This window comes from Amblyomma americanum, chromosome 11, assembly GCF_052857255.1.
Source record: "Amblyomma americanum isolate KBUSLIRL-KWMA chromosome 11, ASM5285725v1, whole genome shotgun sequence".
Lineage (NCBI taxonomy): Eukaryota > Metazoa > Arthropoda > Arachnida > Ixodida > Ixodidae > Amblyomma > Amblyomma americanum.
In genome coordinates this window covers 29,742,076-29,763,722 of record NC_135507.1, presented here as the reverse complement: position 1 = coordinate 29,763,722, position 21,647 = coordinate 29,742,076, and the positions used below count along the sequence as shown (strand labels likewise).

At 48.6% G+C, this 21,647-nt stretch overlaps 1 protein-coding gene across 3 annotated transcripts in view; it reads right to left on the bottom strand.

Annotated features, from left to right (window-relative positions):
• LOC144110194 (uncharacterized) overlaps positions 1-21,647 on the bottom strand; it is a 216,527-nt gene that overhangs the window by 38,992 nt on the left and 155,888 nt on the right. For all 3 annotated transcript variants that reach the window (XM_077643032.1, XM_077643033.1, XM_077643031.1), the window contains 2 exons: positions 16,352-16,494; positions 1,530-1,678 (listed from right to left, as the gene is read on the bottom strand). In XM_077643032.1, the coding sequence (XP_077499158.1) occupies positions 1,530-1,678; positions 16,352-16,494 (292 nt within the window). The remainder of the gene's footprint in view (positions 1-1,529; positions 1,679-16,351; positions 16,495-21,647) is intronic.

Sequence of the window (21,647 nt, the reverse complement as noted above, 5' to 3'; positions counted from 1 at the left end):
TTCTAGGCGCCATCTGGTGATCGACTGGGCGGCGCGATTGAAGTAAAGCGTTTCTAGTTTTCGTTCTCTACAGGGCGCTGCGCATCCATCTCAGGCATCGCTTGATCTGATCTTGATGACACCGGAGAGCTTTTTTTTTTTTGCTGCGCCTGAAAAGCGAGCGTACCGCTCAAGCCTGTGCTCCGTCCGATATAACTGATCCGAAGCTTTACTGAAAGCGTTATCAAAAACTCATTAGCGCAGGTTTTGTAGGTTTTGCAACGATGCGCCGATAGTACTCAGATGAACTTTGATAATGATGCCCGCTCTACACGCCCAGTGGAGGTGTGCCGTGCCCCTAACGGAAGCAGCAAGCATAAAAGAAAAAAAAATTTTTTTAGTTCATACGTAATCCACTACATCCTTGTAGGTATAGGATGACTGATCGTCAGCTGTCTTTTTCTTCCTTCCACTGTTCCTATGCTGTACACCTGACTTGTAGCAAAAACGTTAAGAAAGCCTGCGTCTGCGTTAAGCAGACGAGGACTGTATAGTGGTTGCTAACTTAGCCTTAATTTTTTTTTTACAGGGCGCTCTGAAAAAAAAAACATTTTTAAAGGAAGAATTCCGCTATTTTCACTACACTTATATTATGTGGAGAGTGAAAGGAAACAAATATATATTTCAGATGTCCTCGCAGTAGACTTCTAGAATGGAAAGACCTTGTTGAGTGTGTGCGCGCAAGCCTGCGTTCCTCCTTAAACGAGATAAAATTTGCACAGCCTTTTGCAGCGCGTTCAAATCACCCAAGAAAAATATTCTTGCAAGGAAAAGAAGAATTTCAAACTCTGGCACATTTTTTTTATCCATGCATTTTTCTGTGCCTGTTTATTGCACTACACGCAGAAGAAGACATACTACCCCTGGTGACGTTTAATGTTATGGGGCTGGAAGCTGCTTGCTATAATCATCTGTATATTTTTATTGAACATGACAAACTCAACTTTATCTCTTCTTTTTCACAGTTTATACCACTACCCATGCTAAGCTTAGCCAGTAAGGCATATGCCTGGTTGATCCCTCTGCCTTTGATTCTCGACATCTATATCTCTATCTATCTAGGCCTAAGAGCCATCCCACCAAATAAACAAGCGTTCACTCGCTATATCTATCTATGCACTTCTGGAGTCTCGTTGCCTGGCGCCTGAAGAATGAGCCCGTAATCGACACAAAGTTTGGCACATGTATAGCTCCCGCACTCTCCCCTGAGACCGTCTAGAGCGCTCGAACTCCATGCCACCTGCGCTCCGCACCTCACAGAGCGCCGTCTAGCGGCGGCGCCTGGTTCGAGATATCGCATGTCTGGCGCTCAGACGACACTCAAAGATGCACAGTCTCGAACCAGGTGCTGCCGCTAGGCGTCACTCTGAGCGCTGCGGAGCGCAGACGGCGCGGAGTTCGAGCGCTCTCGACAGGTCTGTGGACGATTGTACTACATACGCACAGTAAGTCGCCAGGATAGCGTAGCGACAGCGGGCGCGGACACTCACTGTGGCTGTCGACGATCTCGAAGCGTAGCGCCAGGGCGTCCCCCACTTGTGCCGTGAACACGTCGTCTCCGTTGCGGTCCGTGATGCGCATGGTGACGTTGGGCGAGCTCACTGTGGCCAGCTGGCTCTGCGACGCCTCCACCTCCCGCCTGCAGGGGGCAGTGCAGAGCACAGACATCAGCGCCACGTCGTGTGCATGCAGATAGATACGTGTATAACTGTGCACTCGCAGAGCGAAATACAAATGGTCACCAGAACTCCCCTCACATGTCTCTTAGGGGAAGCTGGCAGCTATGGAGGACGCATGGATGCATGGACGCATGCGCACGCCAGCGCCTTCGTGCATGTGCCTTCATGTGCTTCATGCATGAATGTGCATGGGCGCATGGAAGACTGCACCGGGGGCACTAGAGCATAAAGGAACTACGTCTCTTTCGGCTCCTGCTAGAACAGCATGGTATAGCATGCTCAGTTTGTTTCTGTTCGCTCAAGCAAGGCGAAAGACACATGCCAGGAGTCTTACCACTCAGTATGTCTAATCGAAACAACGTGAAGGGTCTGAAGTGCGGACTTAAGCGGATGCTTGGTCGATGCTTTTTCTGGTTTCTGTTCTCCTGAGGGCGTATCTGCCACTGATGATTTGTGTAGAAACCATGGTAGTTTCGATTAAATCGAGCAGCCTCAGTGAAAACGCTCAAGGCTGCTATTAGCAGAGTGTTGCCATCGCTCCAGTTAGCAGTGAAAACGCAACGCATCCACGTATATCAGACGAGGTTATAAGACAATTTCGCTGTTTCCAGCCTGACCGTAAGCACTTCACTGAGCAATACAAGGACACGACACTGTACTGAACGCTTCGGAATGGTTGTACATGACGACCTGTTAAGGTGATGATTCAAAAGCGAGACAAATAAAATTACAGCCGCCTTCGTTTAGGACCCGACAAATGATCAGCGCTACCTGGTTCGCGAAAGGATTAGCGCAGTGTTGACGTCACGCATGGCTGCCACTGCCAGTGGCCAGTTTAGAACAATCTTTTTGCTCCTCTGGAAGCAGGAAGGGGGGGGGGGGGGAGGAGGCGGCATGTGGGCAAGATGACGACTACGACCCCGACGCGAAACGGGGGAATCAGGTTAATACAGCTTGCGCTGTAAAGCAGACGCAACGATAGTCGAGAGCAGAATTATATAATTATAATTGGTTTTTTGGGGAAAGGAAATGGCGCAGTATCTGTCTCATATATCGTTGGACACCTGAACCGCGCCTTAAGGAAAGGGATAAATGAGAGAGTGAAAGAAGAAAGGGAGAGAGGTGCCGTAGTGGAGGGCTCCGGAATAATTTCGACCACCTGGGGATCTTTAACGTGCACTGACATCGCACAGCACACGGGTGCCTTAGCGTTTTTCCTCCATAAAAACGCAGCCGCCGCGGTCGGGTTCGAACCCGGGAACTCCGGATCAGTAGTCGAGCGCCCTAACCACTGAGCCACCGCGGCGGGTAGAGCAGAAAGCGCCGAAAGAGGTTTTCGGCCTACAGTCATTTTGAGACATAGCATAGTTAATGGAATGCCTGGGCTCCAGGTGGAAACCGCTCAAAACAAAGAACAGTCGGAAGATACAAAAATGTAGCGCAGATAAGAAAAAGTAACGAAGAACGAATGCGGCTTAATATACTGTTCTTGACACTTGACGAAGGTCCTCCTTTTGGTAACTGCTTTCGAGAAATAAAAAAAGAAACAAACTACATGACACATCTCACAGAGGTCTGGTGTTGTCGAGTTCAACACCCTGCCGACGTGCATCCAGCCAGAAGGCCGCACTCGCACTTGCGAAACAAAGCGACGACTGCTTCTGAAAGACGTGGCGAGGTCCATTGTCTCGGAGAACGGCGTAGCCGCCCACGACGATGCAGTCAATTTCCTCCCAAAGCGGGCGGACGCCTAATTGCTTTCCAATAGTCACACCTCTCGGCCAGAGACGCCCGCTGTGGTGTGACGAACGTGACGTCAAAACGTCGAGTGATGTGTGTACTGTGCAAGAGCGAAGAAAGAGAGACTCGAGCGGAAGGCAGGACAGATCGTCGATGGTCCCGCGTCTCTTGTCAGCGACGCAAGCCGGTGGAAAGCGTCGCCGCTTGTTAGGCCTAGCTGGTGCTGCCAGCAGGAGCGGCAGGAGAGTGCGCGGTCAAAGCAGCCAGACCGGAAAAGACTGCGTCGGCCGTGTTTGCCGAAGGGATTCTTCAAACACGGCTCGTGCCCGCTGCCGTCGCTGGCGCGGCGAGGACGGCACACAGTCGACGGCTGAGGGTACGTCATTGACCTCGAGAAGTGCCCCCCGCCCTTCCCGCTACCGCCACCATCCACCTTCTTTGGGAAGCAGGGTGCAATGGCTTTCGTATAAAAAATGAGAGCCAAGGCAAAGAAATGAAGAAGGAAGAGATCAGAGTTATTTGAAAGTGTACTCCAGAAGGAACAGCTGGAGGAACAGAAAGGGCATTGCGCAGGGACGGAGGAAGCCCATGGAAGGAATGGTTTGCTTTCCGCCGCCCGAGGAATGACGATGCCATGGAGGTCGCTTGGTTTTATTCGCCGGGAACCGTGTTCACTGGGATTACAAACGTCTCCGGGAAATATCTGTGTAACTTTCTGACCAGTGCTCTAAAAGTGCGGCGATGTTTAGCTTTGGCTTAAGCAGCAGCTGTTGCTTAAGTCATCAAAGGCTACACTGGATAGCTGCAGGCGCTTCTGGCTTTGGAACCAATTGCGGCCATTAATCATCACTAGATCCTATAATCCCGTGCGTACCGATCGTAGCATTAGGACGGCTTATTACAGGTCCGGTTCGGTGCCAACACCGGAGCTGCTCACATGGAGCAAATCGCGAATACGGCCTGACAAACCTTGGCAGCACTGGAGATCTCTTCCGAGTTCAATGCGGTGCCCATTCTCTCCTTTTTTTTCTCTTTTTTTTCTCTACCGACAGGCCAGCAGGGTTGCTAGGCATCGACTATACGCGGTCATCTACGACGGTGGTCCCCGCAGTCTTGTTTGCATGCATTTGAATACGACTCAGATGCGCCAATTGCTGCCTCGATGGCGACCTAGCGTTGGAGCACTGTATACCAGTAATGCAGCGCTGGAAATATTCCACCAGTCGAGGCGTAGGGCACATTACGTCCGCTTAGGGCGTCGTCGATCGCCAGTACTTACACAGCTTCCGTCTCTGTTGCCGGGGCCGTTACTGACCGGATGTTATGGCCGCCACCGGCTTATTTGAAGCGGCTGCAGGAGTTCAATGTTCTAATAACGGTGAGATGACCCGCAGCTATCTCCGACGTCCACTCTTATATCGATGACGACTCTGAGAAGGAAGGTGCGACTGCGTCATTGGGTGTGTGAAGGGAGGCAAATTGCCGATAAATGAAACGCAGTCCTATTTCTTACTGCAGCACTGTTATCAACCTTGTGCTACCTATCTTACCCTTCTATGCTATAAACTGGGCAATGTTTCCGCTGATAAAGATACTTCCCCACGCTTTGCCATCTTGATTCTTCCCACCAGCCGGCTCAAGGCGCTGAATCTCTCTTACCTCGTTTGAATATAGAGTCAGTAAATTTTATTTCAACACTGCAGTGTCTCATTAACATGTCCTCTGGCGAGTCGTACCTGTTCCTGGTTCACAATGGGCTGAGATGTTAATCAGTATGCGCGGCTCTAACCGAGGCGAAAGCTGCCAGCAGCTAAAACTCTCCATTCTCTGATCGCTCATCTCGCCTATCCTCGCGCCCATGGACTCCCGGTCGAGCAAAAGAGCCGATGCGTGGGAAGTACGGATGTCGCCTCGAGCGTACAAGAGCTTCATCCATCGAAAGCACCCCCTTTGTACGGCATACAGATAACCACGTGACCAGAGACCTCATGCCATCGTTATGAGGCTGCCGCCTTTACAGTGCAGTCTTAGCTTCCTTTACAGTTCAGTGGAAGTGGGATTGCTTTTGCGAACTTATTATTTATGCCTTATCAAAGACTTGGTTTAGATTATCATTTGAATTCCCGCTTCTGCCTACTGTATAACCGCTATGCCGCGAGACCCGAATACGCTTATCGATGCTTCTCATTGGGGTAAAGCTACAGTTTGTAGACATCTGTTCAGGCAGCACGGTGTAAGGTGAGGTCAAAGAGAGAGAGCCGTCGCTGTTGTCATGGGCAACATTTTGTGATCTGCCTACTAACCATTCTCTTTTAATCGCCTTTGAGTACAGACTAGCTGAACGCGAAAACAATATTAAACATTTTACTAATTCTGCCGCCGCCCCGGTGCATCAGTGGTTACGGCGCTCGGCTGCTGACCCGAAAGACGCGGGTTCGATACCGGCCGCGGCGGTCACATTTCGATGAAGGCGAAATGCTAGAGACACGTTAAAGAATCACAGGTGGTCGAAATTTCCGGAGCCCCTCACTACGGCGGCTCCCATAGCCTGAGTCGGTTTATGACTTTAAACACCCCAAAACCATAAACTTATTTGGCCAGTAGATAAACAAGCCGAATAAGAAAAAAAAATCTTCGTCAGTTAGCTCGTCACAAAATAGATTGACCAAACAAAGAAAATACCTCAAGAGGTTAGAGCTTCGTATCTAACGAACGCAGAAATAAGACGCGCGCACAAGGCTGTATCACGGATGTCGAATAATAACTAGAGAATTAAAAAAATATTCAGCGAGCAATAAAGCTAAAAAATAATATCTGTACAAGGGAACACACATTCTCTTGTATTTGTTAGCTGACAAATGTTCACGACCAATGAAAAGCTTTGAGGTTCAATCCATAAAACTACGTCGTAACGTTGGTCTGTCTAAAAGGCTATTTGACGCCTAGCCCAGCAACATATTTTCACCGCGACTTGAATATTATACACTGCTCGACCTGTACAATGTGAATGTCCAGTTTCAGCGAGAAACCCATAATTTGTCGCGGAAAGCAGCGACAGTGTTTGAACGACCAAAATATTGTTGACCCCTTGTCAACTGACCGTTCTTTGCGTATTCCCACTTGCAGTCCTAGAAAAGTTCCGCCTGTGAAATTTCCGACAAGACTGCTCAAACGTGCCCTCTGCTGCAGAAAACAGCAAAAAGAAAAGCACGCTGTAGTCAAGAAGCTTGCGTGTGGTCGCACATCGCCAACTAGAAAACGGTGTTTTCAAAAGACGCATACTTCCTCCCCTTAGCGCCTCCCCTTAGGCGTGCGTACCCTCTACAAAAAAGCCAGTACCTCGACAGCGCATCTGCTGACGTTGAATAGTGTTGCCGGCGAGTGGTTACGTTGCTTTTTTTTTCCGTCCAGCCCTCCTAAATGACCGGCGAAGAGAGCGTGACCAAGCAGGCACAGAAGGTTAAGAGGGGGGTGGCAGCGTTGAATAGAAGAGCGCGCGAGGGCAGCGGCAGTCGTAGACAAGGGGACAACCCGGAATCCCTGCGGCTGACCGCTTCAGTCACGGCCAACGCGCCCCGTAACAGGCACGCGAGGCAAAGACGCCTCCAGGCGGAGTACTACACGCTGTTTTACACTGCACATCTCTCTCCCTCTCTCCTGGAGTGAAAAGGAAAAGAGGCGGAAAAGCCGGCGAGGTGGCGAAGAGAGAGACATCGTGCCAGAGTTATTTTTCTTGCGCCAGGACCGGAATGAGCAATGCGCCTTCTGAGTGGACGTTATCTGCACTACACTGCAGAGCAGTGCTAATGGGAACGCCGAGTAGCCAGAGCATGGCGATGAATTCGCACGTTCTTGGCCTAGTGGTGCATGCTACTAATATATAACAAGGGAGTGAGTACTCATTGGCATCCACCCAAGCGCAGCCATACGGCTTTACAGTTTTATAAGAAACTTAGTAGTTACAGAAAAATTCGTCTTAATCCGGGGTAGCCGTATGACTACCCTTGTAGCCGTAGCCGTCCTTTGTAGCCATGTGGCTACGCTTGGGTGGATGCCGGTGAGTAATTACTCCCTTATTACAAATTTACTCCACCCTGGGAGTTTCCGCGTAACATTTTGACCATGCTACTAATATGAAATAAAAAACAGCGCCCACTGATGTCGCACTACATAATACACCACCACCCCGTGCACTACTCTGCTGTTGTTTTAGTTAGCGCTGTCGAGTGAACGTTATAGTAATAAACGTTTCAGTCCCGTTGCGCTTGAAGGATAACAGGTCAGTGGCGACGTTGATGAGGTGGTTCATCAAATTTTAATTCTTAGCGTTTTGTACGTGTCTATAGAAAAAAAAGACAGAAATTTTTTTGTTCTTGTAAGAGATTTTTTTTTGTAATATTTTGAGGCCTGACGACATAATTTTTTTTTGTTCTTGCAAGATATTTTTTTTGTAGTATTTTGAGGCCTGACGACAGAAATGCTTGTCGTGACAACAGTATTTTCTTTAGTATAGTGCAGTCTTCTGTCGTAACGACAGAGCCAGTTTTGTCGCGACAACAGACAACTTCGGGATGCCACAGAAAAATCTGTTGTAGCGACAAGACGGCAAAAGAAAATGTATTTTGGGACCGGCTCCGGTGTATCTTTCGCATTTCGAGAAGATAGGCCGTGCGGAGCAACTTCGGATTTCTCACATTCGTTTCAGCGGTATACAGAGAGGAAAAATGGCAGTGAGAGCTCTAAATTAGCAGCCCTCAAGGTGATTCTTGCATGCTGGTAATCCGCTATCCATGCGAAGGAATGTTCAGAAAGGGAGGAAGGATTGCGTTTCCACAGATTTTGTTTCTTTGGCGTTCATTGTCAGACGGTGAGTAATGCGGAAGCATTGCGAACGGTTATTTTTTCCGTGTTGGTACAATATTCCAGCACCTGTCCACCAGTGTACTGGGGAAGGTAAGGAAACACACGTGTAAGAAAGACAGCGGCTGGACTTCCGTCTTCCTATTTTGTGCTATCTTATTCTTATCTTATACATATCTTATTCCTATCTTATTCTCATCTTATTGTTATCTTATTCTCATCTTATTGTTGTCTTATTACCTTATCTTATTGTCTTATTCTTCACGTGTACACAAAGAAAATTATGAAGGCAACGTTTATTACGTCCCGAGACGCAAGCGTTCTCCGGGTTTCTCTTGTTGTAAAGGACGAAAATGAGAGGGGAGCATAACGAAAGGGGAGCGAAAATTTTTAATTAACGCTGACAGTAATGACGTATGAAGAAAGAAAGTAGGTAGCGAGATTAAGTATCTGGGAACTACGTGACGAGGAACACGCCGTCAAGCAAAAAGAAATGTAATACCCAAAGATGGAGGTCTTTAAGGGAAATAAAAATGATATGAAATAGCGAAAGGAATTACCTGTTGCAGCGTAGACGTTGTGAAACGTTAAGCGAATGCGGTAGCTAAGAGGAGGGTGAGCAAATGTTCGTCTGCTGCACCGCTTAACATTGTGTTCCTCCTTTTTTATCTAGGCGTTATGAAACAGCTTGAGACTGTACATCGTCATGAAGCTTCAAATCCAATTCCGAAAAGTCGTCGTTGCGATAATGTGAAGCAAAAAAATTTGAAATCACTCAGGGGATGTGTCATCGCTGCTACAATTCAATCATTACCATAATCATCGTCGTCAAGCTGATTACACCCACTGTAGAACAAAGGTATCTCCCACGGATCTGCAGTTATTGCCCTCTGGCGACAGCCGTCGTCATTTTATCCCCCTGCGGCTCTCCTCATCTCATCTCTCCATTTGACTGAGTGCCGACCTCTGCAACGCTTGCCTTCTCTAGGAATTTACGGAGTTATCCTAAGGGGCTGCTCATTATGTGTTCTCTGCTTTAAGAGCTCTGTAGAAGTTCATTTTCCTCTCTTTGTTCGCACCTGAATATCATTAACGCGAGTATGCTTCACACATGTTCTTCCTGTAACTTTCTGCACACTGTTCTCAATTTAATTGTTTTGTTAGCCTCGAACTTTTGACCACTATTTATGATAACTTGGTACAGCTGGATACACCAAAGTTTATTCGTCCACTTTCCAGCCCCACTTGTCTTAACTCCTATAATGTCACTTGGAGAGAGATAATTTGCCACAACCCCGGTTAACACCACAAACCAACCACATTAAGTTATCGACTGACAGACTAGCCTGGTCGTTGGTTGCCTTATTCCGCATTTAACTCGAATGTCTCAGCACAAGCGCAAAGCAGCTGCTTATTGCGGGATTTCTTTTTCTGGGCCATTTTGTTAAGGTACACCAAACTGACGGCTTTCCGCGCTTCATTTTACGTTACGCCCCTCGCTGCATGGGATGCGCGACCGCATCAATAAAATAACCCGCAGAATAGTCCGCGCGTAATGACTAATTAAATCATAATTTCGTAAAGTCACAAATGCCATAATTCGGACTTGTGTTCTCGTACGACAATTCGCCTTGGTACCGTACAGCACCTTTTGCCATTTAAATACTCTCTTTTGATCGACCTCGGAACTTAAGCGCCCAAATAGTAAGTAAGTGGTTTTTATTAAAATAATAGTAAAAAGGAAGGAAAAGATTTTTGCCAGCCCCGGCATCTGCCATCGATACTAAAGCCCCTGAGCTGGGGCAGCGGAAATGAAGGATATCAGGCAGAATGGAGAAATGAAATGAAAGAGGAGAAATGGAATGAAAGATCCACAGCAGTTGAAGTTTACTTTATATGTTTATTTTATTTTTGACCTGAGTAATTTACAGCGTACGATCGTTGTCGTGAACGTCACTTAGAAGGACTTTGGTGTAGGCCAGTTGGTATGACATCATGAAGAGCAATACCGCAAAACAGGACGGGACTGAGTTGTCCCCTGCGTTGTCGCCTGCCTCAGTCCCGTCCTGTTTTGCGGTTTTGCTCTTCATCGTGAACGTCATTTGTCTCCGGGTTACAAGACGCCACCTTTTTGCATGCTGCTATGTATGTACACATCGTCGACATGTCGACGAAACGAGGCAATCATTCGCAACGCTCCTTGCTTTTTCATCTCCAATGCATCTCCGTTCCCTGATTCGTTTTTATTTATTATTATATTTTTAATTTCCACAGACACACACCGCTTCGTGAGGAGCTCATCAGTCTCGCTCCACAGTTCCGTTCCAAGAGTTCGCCCCCTTCCCCTTCTCTCCTTATCTTTATTTCTTTCCCCATTCAATTTCCGCTCGTCTTGCAGTGCCCGCCGTCATTCGCAGCCACAACAGGTGACGGCCTGTCTCCCGCCTTATACTTTTTTTTTCCTTGTCCTTCGTGCGACTTTACACCATTCACACCCCAGCTCTGCCGGCGCTTCCTGCTGCGGCGCTCTCAGACGCACGGCTGCCGCCGCGTTCGTCGGGTCGCGTCGCGCGCACGCACGCACGCGCGCACGAAGGCACTCGCCGCGCTTTCTATTATCCCTGGCGTTTTTCCTTGCGGCTAAACGCGCGAAAGGAGAAGGGCCGCTCGTTGCCCGGGCCACTGCCGCCGCCGCAGCGGTGCGTCTGCTTCGGCTTTTCCGCGCATTGTTGTGGCGACAGGTTCTCCTATGCCTTCTCAGTTCTCTCGCTTCTTTTTTATATTTCTTTTTTGTTTTTTTTTTGTGCACCGTACAACAGCGGTTGCGTGGGCGCACGCGCCTGTGACGCACGACCCCATCCGCCTGCGCCGGCGGGACCCCGTGAGACACCGTTCAGTGCAGTGTAGCCGAGCGAGGGTTGGCGGTTTATTCTATTTTGCTGAATGGAGGAATTGTTTTTTTTTTTTGGGTGTGCGAAAGTACTACATGACGAGGTCAAACCGGCTGGCTGGTTTGTGCGACGCTTGACCTTGAGGGTGACCTTGGGTGAACCATAAATAAAACAATAAAATAAATATTGCTGGCACTGGGATTCGAACCCACAGCGCCGCGAACAGATCAGCTTCGATGGCCACTGCACGAGAGCACTATGCTATCACCGCTTTTTTGTTACTTTTATTGTCTATTGACTATGCTATCCCTGCAGCCGACCAGGCTTCCTGTTAAAACTGCAATGCACTGATGATGGTGATGCCATCAGGCTCTGTCGCGCTGGGCATTGCACATCGTTGCCTTCATCAACTTCTGCGGCGAGAACAGATCAGATCAGCTCAATATCGATCAGAGCTTGACCTGAGTCTAATATCGTCGCCAGACGTGCCGACTACCCAGCAAAGCAAAATCATGAACCAGTCAGGCTAAACACATGCTTTCGCACGTCTATTCTACGCGGTTTAACTACGTTGAAACTCTACCATTTTTCCATCGTATGATATGAGACAACAAATAGAATATCCTCCTATGAGGCTGCATGCAATGTACAGTGCGTGTCATATTTAAAGGGAACACGTACGGGGATTGGTTAAACCGGCTCCTAAAAGGTGTGCGAAGTGAACCATATGGACCTTCGCTGCGCTACGGACGACTCGCGGACACCTAACTCGTTCGATACCGTCGGTTCTTCAGAACGACCCGATGAACCAAGAAGCCCGACGCCCGGCACAGTCCCCCATACACGAAACTGCCTTGAGGCGCGAGATATCTCTCGGCGCGTGAAAAACCTGGGGTATTGGTATGGGGGCGTGCCGCGTGCAAGGTCACGTGGTCACGGCCCGCATAGTTCGAAGCGGTCGCCCTCCCCCCTGTCCCTCCCCTCGCCCGAAGCTATGCGGCGGATGAGTTGTATAGTTTCGTTTTCTCTTTTATTTCGCGTTGCTTTCTTTCGCCCTTTCCCTCTCGCCGCAGGCGGCGTGGGTGCAGGAGCCTGTGACGCACGACCCGACCGCTCGCGCCAGCGGGACCTCTCCCGAGACGTGGCGTGCCGTCGCTGCGTGCCGGGCGCCACGCCTCGAGGGACTTCACTTCACGTCGTCGTTGCCGGCATGACGACCCCTCCCTCCCCCTCCCTCCCCTGCCTTTTAGCGTTTTTGTCGTTGCCACCTTTCCTCGTTGGCTGCGTAACCCCTTGTTCTTTCTCCACAAACGCGACTATGAGGCAATCTCTTACGAACTGCAGGCTGCATTGCAGTGAAGCACACATGAGGAAAGAAAGGGGAGAAAAATAATTAGCGGGTCCATTGACACACGTTTAAAATGTTTGAACAGTGGTATGAATCTTTGTATTCAAGTGATGCTGGTGCTAGTCGAAATAGCACCCATAAAATCAAGTTCGTGATTGATTGATTGATTGATTGATTGAGTGATTGATTGGATCGAATGGGATTGAATTGAATAAGCTTGCGATTGCTTGCAGCTCCCCTGTATTTCAGCTAACCCCCGTTGCCTCCTGCGTTCCGCGTCCTGTTTTCCGTCGCTTTGACAATGTACATCGGCCATTGATTGCTGGCTACGCGCTGACGTTTTCTGCAGACGTATAGAAGTATGTTAGTAGTTCATTTGCCGCTCATTAAATGACTGCGACCGAGCTCGATATAGTCTATATAGTCTCGATATAGTCTATCAACGTTGCGCGACGGCTCGTTGAGCGCCAAAAGAATCGACTCCCGGGATGGTTTGTACTGGACGCTTATAACCGTAGTTCTAGTGCAGAGACGACTACTTTTTGTTGCATGTTATCAGATACTACGATATGCTGTTGCATACGCGTAGTCAATTTATTTAAAAGTTGTTTTACTCATGCACCACCGCAATGGTCCTGGCGCAACCGGTTCCACTGATCGAGCCGACCTCTGTACTGTGTCACTGAATATTTCAATCTTCCACTCTACTTCATTGAAAAGTACCTATTTCCTGGCGTCAGGTCCGAATGAACACTTTCCCTCATCTCCACAAACTTCACCTAATACACCCAACACAACACCCAACATCACCCAACAACACCCAACTTCACCTCATACATCGTGACCATGGTGCCGGTCCCGTCCGACACACTTCCACACTTCGTGGGGATGCGGGGCAAAACCGAAACGCTCTACAGACGCAGTACACCTCATTTGAGCGGTGGGAGGCGATGCTGACCAGCGATCGTATCGAGGACCAAAGAGCCCCCATAAAACAGGTCCGTCTGACAGCTCAAGCCAGTGGAGCCCTGGAATGAGGACCCCACCCACAAGCCTCAAGAAACATTCCTCTGGTTTTAATCATTAAACTTTACCTACTACCGCAGCCTGCAAAGAAATCTGTGAAGAGAACGGTCGCCTAGCTGTGCTATGGTTGTGTCCGCATAACATAACATGAGGTGGCCTTAAAATGAAAATACACCTCGGTACAACGAAGTTGAAGGGGCCCGGCGATTACTTCGTTATAGCCGTAGCTTCGTTATAGCACGTGTGGACAGAGCTTCGAAGGGGAGTCGTCATTCCTTCGTTGTATCCATTATTTCGTCATGAACCGTTTCGTTATAACGAGGTTCGACTGCATATTGACGGCCGTCTATAAGCAACTCGGTACACTCCAGTCTAAACCGCATACCAGAATCACGAGAACGCATCTTATTGGCCCACAACATCTGTCTCACGGCGTTCTGGGGTCAAGGAATCCGATATCGAGGCACGCCTAGTTGTGCATTAGTTTTCAGCGATCTGCTCTTCGAAGAGGTGTTACGCATATCACTCTTATACAGCAGCCGACACGTTCCCACGGCTGAACGTGCATTGCGAATTAGTCCACGCCGCCCTTCTCCATTTCTACTTCTCATCAAAAAAAAAAAAAAAGGCCGGATGTTTTGCGACGTGCACAGAAATGCTACTCTCCATTCTTTTTCTTTTTTTTTCGTTTCTGACTGTCCCCCCCCCCCCCCCTGTAGACACCACTGCATGTTTTCAAGACATGCACATACTGCCTCTCATGAAACACTGTCCCCCCCCCCCCCCTGTAGACACCACTGCATGTTTTCAAGACATGCACATACTGCCTCTCATGAAACACTGTCCCCCCCCCCCCCCCCTGTAGACACCACTGCATGTTTTCAAGACATGCACATACTGCCTCTCATGAAACACTGACCCCCCCCCCCCCCCTGTAGACACCACTGCATGTTTTCAAGACATGCACATACTGCCTCTCATGAAACACTGTCCCCCCCCCCCCCCCCCCGTAGACACCACTGCATGTTTTCAAGACATGCACATACTGCCTCTCATGAAACACTGCCCCCCCCCCCCCCCCCCTGTAGAAACCACTGCATGTTTTCAAGACATGCGCATACTGCCTCTCATGAAACACTACGGATCTATCGGTGTTTCTGCAATCAAATGTAGTCCTACTGGGACTGAATGAATTGAAACGGAGATAACTCAACGAGTATCAGAAAAAAGAGCAAGTGCCTGGTTCCCCCTCTCGCGTGTAGGCGTTCTCCTCTTCTTGCTCCGGACTGACTTCAGTGCCTCACTCAAATTTGGTTTATTCCCGGTTTATTCTCCCCCCCCCCCACCTCATGCCGAAAGAGGTGCATTTCATCTTGCTAAAGACAGCACTTCCCTGAACTTCTACGCTTCTTCGCAAAGATTTATGGTTTATGAGGGTTCAACGTTCCAAAGCGACTCAGGCTATGAGGGACGCCGTAGAGAAGGGCTCCGGAAATTTCGACCACCAGGGGTTCTTTAACGTGCACAGACATCGCACAGTACACGGGCCTCTAGAATTTCGCCTTCATCGAAATTCGACCGCCGCGGCCGGGATCGAACCCGCGTCTTTGGGGCCAGCAGCCGAGCGCCATAACCACTCAAACACGCGGCGGCCCCGCTTCGAAAAGATTTGCACGCCCGCCTCGCCCCACAGTACGACCGTACATATAGCACATGTGCACCACCCGCGACTTGCTGCCTCGACGACTCGGTGACCTCAGACGCGCATCGCTCTCACATACAGAGTCTTGCAACGCTAGACGCGCACTATGCGAAAGCTGCTTGTTACGGGGGTCACCGGAGCTGCGGACGACGAAGATTTGTAATTAATCCTGACCAAATGAGGTAAGTACATCCTCCAAACTTGGTATTGAAAAGCAAGGCTGTCGTATGCTACATCTGCGTCGAATTCCAGCGCGAATAAGCGAGCGGTTTAATAATAATAATAATAATTGTTTTTTTTTTGGGGGGGGGGGGGAAGGAAATGGCGCAGTATCTGTCTCATATATCGTTGGACACCTGAACCACGCCGTATGGGAAGGGATAAGGGAGGGAGTGAAAGAAGAAAGGAAGAAATAGGTGTCGTAGTGGAGGGCTCCGGAATAATTTCGACCACCTGGGGATATTTAACGTGCACTGACATCGCACAGCACACGGGCGCCTTAGCGTTTTTCCTCCATAAAAACGCAGCCGCCGTGGTCGGGTTCGAACCCGGGAACTCCGGCTCAGCAGTCGAGCGCCCTAACCACTGAGCCACCGCGGCAGGTTCAGCGGTTTAATCGAGAAAAGCATTTTACGGTGCGCGTTTAGCGTTGCAACTGTCTATACAGAAGAAAGAGAGAAAGAAAGAAAGAGAGGAAGAAAGGAAGAAAGAACGAAAGGAAGAAATAAAACAGGAAAGAAAGAAAGAAAGAGAACGCTTCAGCTGTGTCCAAAGTGTTTGAACGAGAGAAAGGGAAAGTAGTACGTGGTCGATAATTTATGCCGTCAACGGCTGCGTGCATAGCTCGTAGCGCACGGACTCGTAGCTTCACGTCCTACACCCACGTCCCGTGCCCTCTCCGATAGTCTGGCAACCGCATCGTCGTCGTAGGGGGTCGAAAAGACGGAGTGCACGGCTTCCCGGGAGCCATCCTGAACGCATGTGCGAAGGAGGTATCTCTCTCTTTTCCCGGGAGGCAGAGAGGAAGAGAGGGACAGAGTGGGTGACAAACGACTCCGGGGCTCACCCGTCGACTTCCAGCTGCACCCCGTTCGAGACGCTCCGGTTGGCGAGGTCGTACTGGCAGTGGACCGACAGGCCCAGGTCCTGGTTGGTCACGATCATGTCGTGGTGCTGAATCACGATGTCGGTCGAGAACTGGCCCAGGTTCTGCGCACGAGAACGAATCGAGAGAATTTATCGTCGAGGTCACAGAGGAAAAAAAAAAACAAGTGGCGAAACAAAAAAATAAACGGACGAAATAGGCGCGGTTAACGCGGTGAGTAATTCTGGTTACCGGGACCCGCATCTGTCGCGGGCCTGATTGTAGTGAGTTATGAGCTCTCTCGGTGGGTGAGCTTGGGACCAGTAGCCTCTAAAGCACAGCTACGACACTGACCTGTTCTAAGTCACTAGAAGGAGAAAGTAAGCAGGCTATTTGAGTTTGTTGTCGGACAAACGTTTCACACTGACAACGTTAGGCGGATTTAACGCTTGGCTCGAAAAAAAGCAGTGACCAGTAACCTCCAAAGCCCAGTCGGCGTCTCTGACCTTAACAAGGTTCCAGGAATGGACGAGACAAACTGGCAGGCTTTTGGAGTTATGTGCGCCCGCATGAGGAGCTGATTAGAGAGAAAGAAGTTGCTGCGTACCGAGAAGGTTCTGACTAGTAACCTTTAAAGCACACCCGCGTCACTGACCAGGGCAATGTCACAACGTTGGGAAAGGAAAACGTTAGAGATCACTGTGGCTGCCCGCTTTGGAGGAATGCGAAAGCATTGACGTCTGTCGACACTCGTCCCCAATCTTTGCCCATCTTTGAGCCCATTTACGTTTGCTTCTAATTAATTAACTAATTAATCTATGCCAATCAAACTTTTTGTTCGATTACTTATCACTCATCAAGCACATTTCAATCCATTTCAAACTTTACTTTCACTTTGCCTATTTTTTCACTATTTTTTCCGTCCACGGCTGTTTTCCCGTCCACTCAGTATATCGACTTCCACGCTATTTCGACGTTTTTTTTACATTATTGGCTCTAATTAATTAACTAATCATCCTATCGTACGAATTTCGAAACATATAGCTGAATTTGACACGATTTATATAAGTATTCGATTGCAATTTTCTTAAAATGACCCATTGTTCCCTGTGTAGATTTTTGTGCGGCTCGGCGTATACTTTCCTCTTTAATCTTAAATGTTGAAGTAAATACCTGCAGCTTAATAGTGGTTCAGAATAATTATGTTCTTGCGAATGTTGGGGACACGGGGTAATAGCGCGCGGTCAGTGGCGTGAGCGCTTTCGTTTCCAGCAACCCCACAGTGTCCTGGAGTCTGTATGACTGTGGATTTAAAGTCTGTATCTTCTTCAGTTCTGAGTATTCTGTCTGCGTGCTTACCAATCCTTCCCCTTGTATAGTTACGACACGCAGTCTGGGTGTCCGTAGTTACACACGAGACCTTCCTGGAATCTACCGCCAGAGCAATCGCCGCTTCCTCGCCTCCTTTAGTTTTCATCCAAGGTTGAAAACTAAAACATTTAGTTCATCTTCGTCTTCAGTTGCAGCTGGTAACACAGACTCGCTTCTGTAACGTTCCCTGGACCATGGAGATATGGGAATAACTAAGAAAATAAACAAAAACAAACAAATAAACGCTACAAAGCTGGCAGTCATACGTCAGAGCTTTCGCCGGCAATTACGCTCTTCACAGATTCGCAGCTCACGCGTCCGGAGGACCACCAAGGAACTTCCTCTCCGCGCCATTCTCTTTCGCCCGCAGCCTCCGCCGGCTTGTTTGGCTTCTCGCGTACACGGATTGGCGCCTTCCGTCGGACTATCCATGGGGGTAGAGGAGGGGGGGGGGGGGCAGCCGACTCACGAAACCGGAGTCAGCCGAGGGTGCCGGGCAGTGCCCGGCGAAACCCTTGCTTCGCACGCCTCAAGCACGCCTTTTTCTGAAACACACGCACAACAGCACGCGCGTACGTATACGTGGCTCGGTAGGTAAAAGGAGAAAGAAGCCCGCATTCAGACTCGCTCCCATGACCGTGACATTCAAATTTCGAGCGCGCCATGGAAACGCCACCGCCGTGGACGATGCGCGTCTGCCTCGAGGGGGCGCTGTCCTCACTTCTCTTACGTCACGGGGTGCGGAAGCGCTTCTTCTGAACGCTGCCCTCTGCTGCTGCCAAGCCCCGGCAATATCGTATTGAAGTAGACAGTGTAGGTCTCATTAGAGAAGTGTAGCTTTATGGGCCAGTTAATTAGGTTAATTAATTATTAGGGACGGAGAAAACTAACATTAACTCAACGCGCACACCAGCAGAGAACGACGCTGGGATGACGCTGGGGAAAAAATTGGGGTTTTTGAGGAAAGGAAATGGTGCAGTATCTGTCACATATCGGCGGACAGCTGAACCGCGCCGTAAGGGAAGGGATAAAGGAGGAACTAAGAGAAGAAAGGAAGAAAGAGGTGTCGTAGTGGAGGGCTCCGGAATAATTTCGACAACCTGGGGATCTTTAACGTGCTCTGATATCGCTCAGCACACGGACGCCTTTTGCGTTCCGCCTCCATCGAAACGCGGCCGTCGCGGTTGGGTTCGAACATGGGGACAACGCTGGAAAACAACCAACGATTGAACCAGTTGTAGAGAGGGAGAGAGATGGATAAAAAGGAAAGGCGGGGAAGTTAACCATGCAATGCCCGCTTGGCTACATAGGAAGAGGCAAAGTTGGCGGAGTTCTAAGTCGTTTAGCATCCGAAGGCCTAGCAGGGCATTCATGTACTGTATATCCGGCGAATTGAATTACTCCACTGAGCCGCAGAGCTAGGCGCAGTGGGCGTCCATGTTAGCGACTGTTTCCTGTGAGAAAATTGTGCCCGCGAAATTTCTTGAACGCCCTATGGTTATGACACGCTCCTGTCAGCGGTCGTGGAACATCTTCTGTCTCTCCCTGCCTTGTTCTAGGAAATCTGCAAACACTAAATTAATTAATTGATTGATTGATTGAGCTTGGGTTCTGTCCTGTTAATGAGATGAGTAATATTCGCTGTGGCGAGATCGAGTTACAACTTGTATATTGCGCTTAAAGGGACACTTGACTGCAAATAAAGGCTGGCCTGTATCGACAGGATCCAGCCAATGATACGGCTCCGGCCTGGTGACGTCAACTTCCTCCAGCCAATCAGTGAATTTGGCTTCCGACGACACACTTTCCTCCCGAGGAGACTTCTAATGATATCGCATTAAAAAATAAACAGTTACACCTTGTATCTTGGGCGTAAATGTAGAGCAGAGTACAAATAAAGGCCGGCCTGTACCGAGAGGATCCAGTCAATGATAATTCTCTGGTCTGATGACGTCACTTTCATCCAGCCAATCAGCGAATTTAGCTTCCGACGGCACATTTTCTTCTAATGCTATCACATTACGAATAAACAAAGAGGATGGATGTATGGGACAGTAGTAGTAGTAATGGTAAGAGGTTTAATAAAATAATAAAAAGAAAGAAAAATATTTTTTCTATCCCGGCATCTGCCATCGATACTGACTCACCTGAGCTGGGGCAGCGGAAATACAGGATAGCAGGCAGAATGGAGAAATGAAATGAATGAGGTAAGGGTACACGAAGAGAGGATAGGGGGGGGGGGGGGGGGGAGGTAATATACACGAAAATTATTTACACAATAATAAATATATACAAGTTGCGCGCGTGATTAATGCCATGATGAAGCAAGACAGCGACTGCCAACATCGGCGGCTCTTTTGTGTTATTTCGGCAGACTGCGACCAGAAGGACTCTCGGAGAAAGGCCCCGCAAAGATGTTCCCGTCGTCGGTTCTCGCGCTCGGCGGTCGATGAGCCGTGTCCTTTCTCACGCTGTCACTCACTCCTTACGCGGAAAGAACGGGTGAATGAAACGAGACCCTGTGTGAGCCCCCGGCGGCTGTGAGAATGCTCTGCCCCTTAGCTTGCATCATGATGAATGCCGCCGAACTAGCTCACACGGCCCCGATACACAGGCAGACACGTCACGCAAATGGAAAAGGGTTTTACTACGGGAAATCAATTTAAAAAGTTAATAGCGCGAATCCTTTGAACGCATACGAATGCCAAGGAAAGGACAGGGCAGGCATGGTCTGCCCACTTTTATTTCGGTTCGTGTTCCAAGGAATTGCTACCGTCTATTCTAGATTTGAACTAATAGAAAAAAAAACACTGGTTATGTGAACACGAAGCTCTGCTGCCACTGTAGTCTGGCAATCCATTCACCCAAGCTAATCAGAGGCTTCCGAAAGCAGGAATGAGAAATGTGAAACAACGAAAAAAAAAACCGCGACTCTCTTCTTCATTGTCTTAGAATGACAGCTGGACAAATAATCTATCTTGAGTGGTATACTTCCGGGAAATAGGAATTGAGAAACTAGTATTTTTTTTTTTTGCCCTATATGCTTAGCCGCAGAAGTAATCCTCAGATAGCCACTGTGTGGTTTTAGCCGCTTTTGAGGAGACAAGACACCGGTCAATGTTTAATGCTGTGTTGATGACTGCCTAGTCTTTGTGCTACATGCTGAAGATGATTCAGTCCTTGGAGACTATACAACGTCAGAGTCATCAACGTCTTGAAGATGTTCCGGAGGCGTAATCAGGATCTCTTTTAACTAGTAGGCTGATAGCAAAAAAAAAAACAAGCTACAAATTCTCGATATTAAACGAGCATATAAGCTATGCCAATTTCACTGGTGGTATTTTCAGAGGATAAGAAAAAATCCAGTAATGAGTTTGTAATTGAGTCATTCGAATATAATACAAAACAGAAAAGCGCTTTCTTCTCTTGCTTGCGATTTATGCTGTTTAGCTACTTATACACTCACAAGCTCCAGGTAAGCTTCAGTGAATCAGGCAACCAACCCATAAACAGGTCTTGTTAGACTGTACGAATTTACCTACGTTATGTAAATGCCGGATTTTGCAGCCTGCAGTCTCGACTAGATAGATAAAAATGTTAGTATCAAAGGGAACAGATGGAATTTAAAAAAAAAAGGCATGCAGCCTTTGCCCGGGGCTTATTAGTCAAAACACTGCAAGAGGGTGCTCGCCTGTACCAATCAATGCCAAGCTGCTTTCTGTCAGCGCGCAGAGCAGATATTCACTCAATTCCAAGTCACGTCAATGACCATCAGGCAAAAATACAACAATATGAATAATAAAATATTTATGTGACAATACTGGTGCAACTCGAAACGAGCTGCGTCTGAGAAACAGGCTTTTACCGGAGGAAAATAAAAACAAAGCACCAGAAGAAAGAAATATTT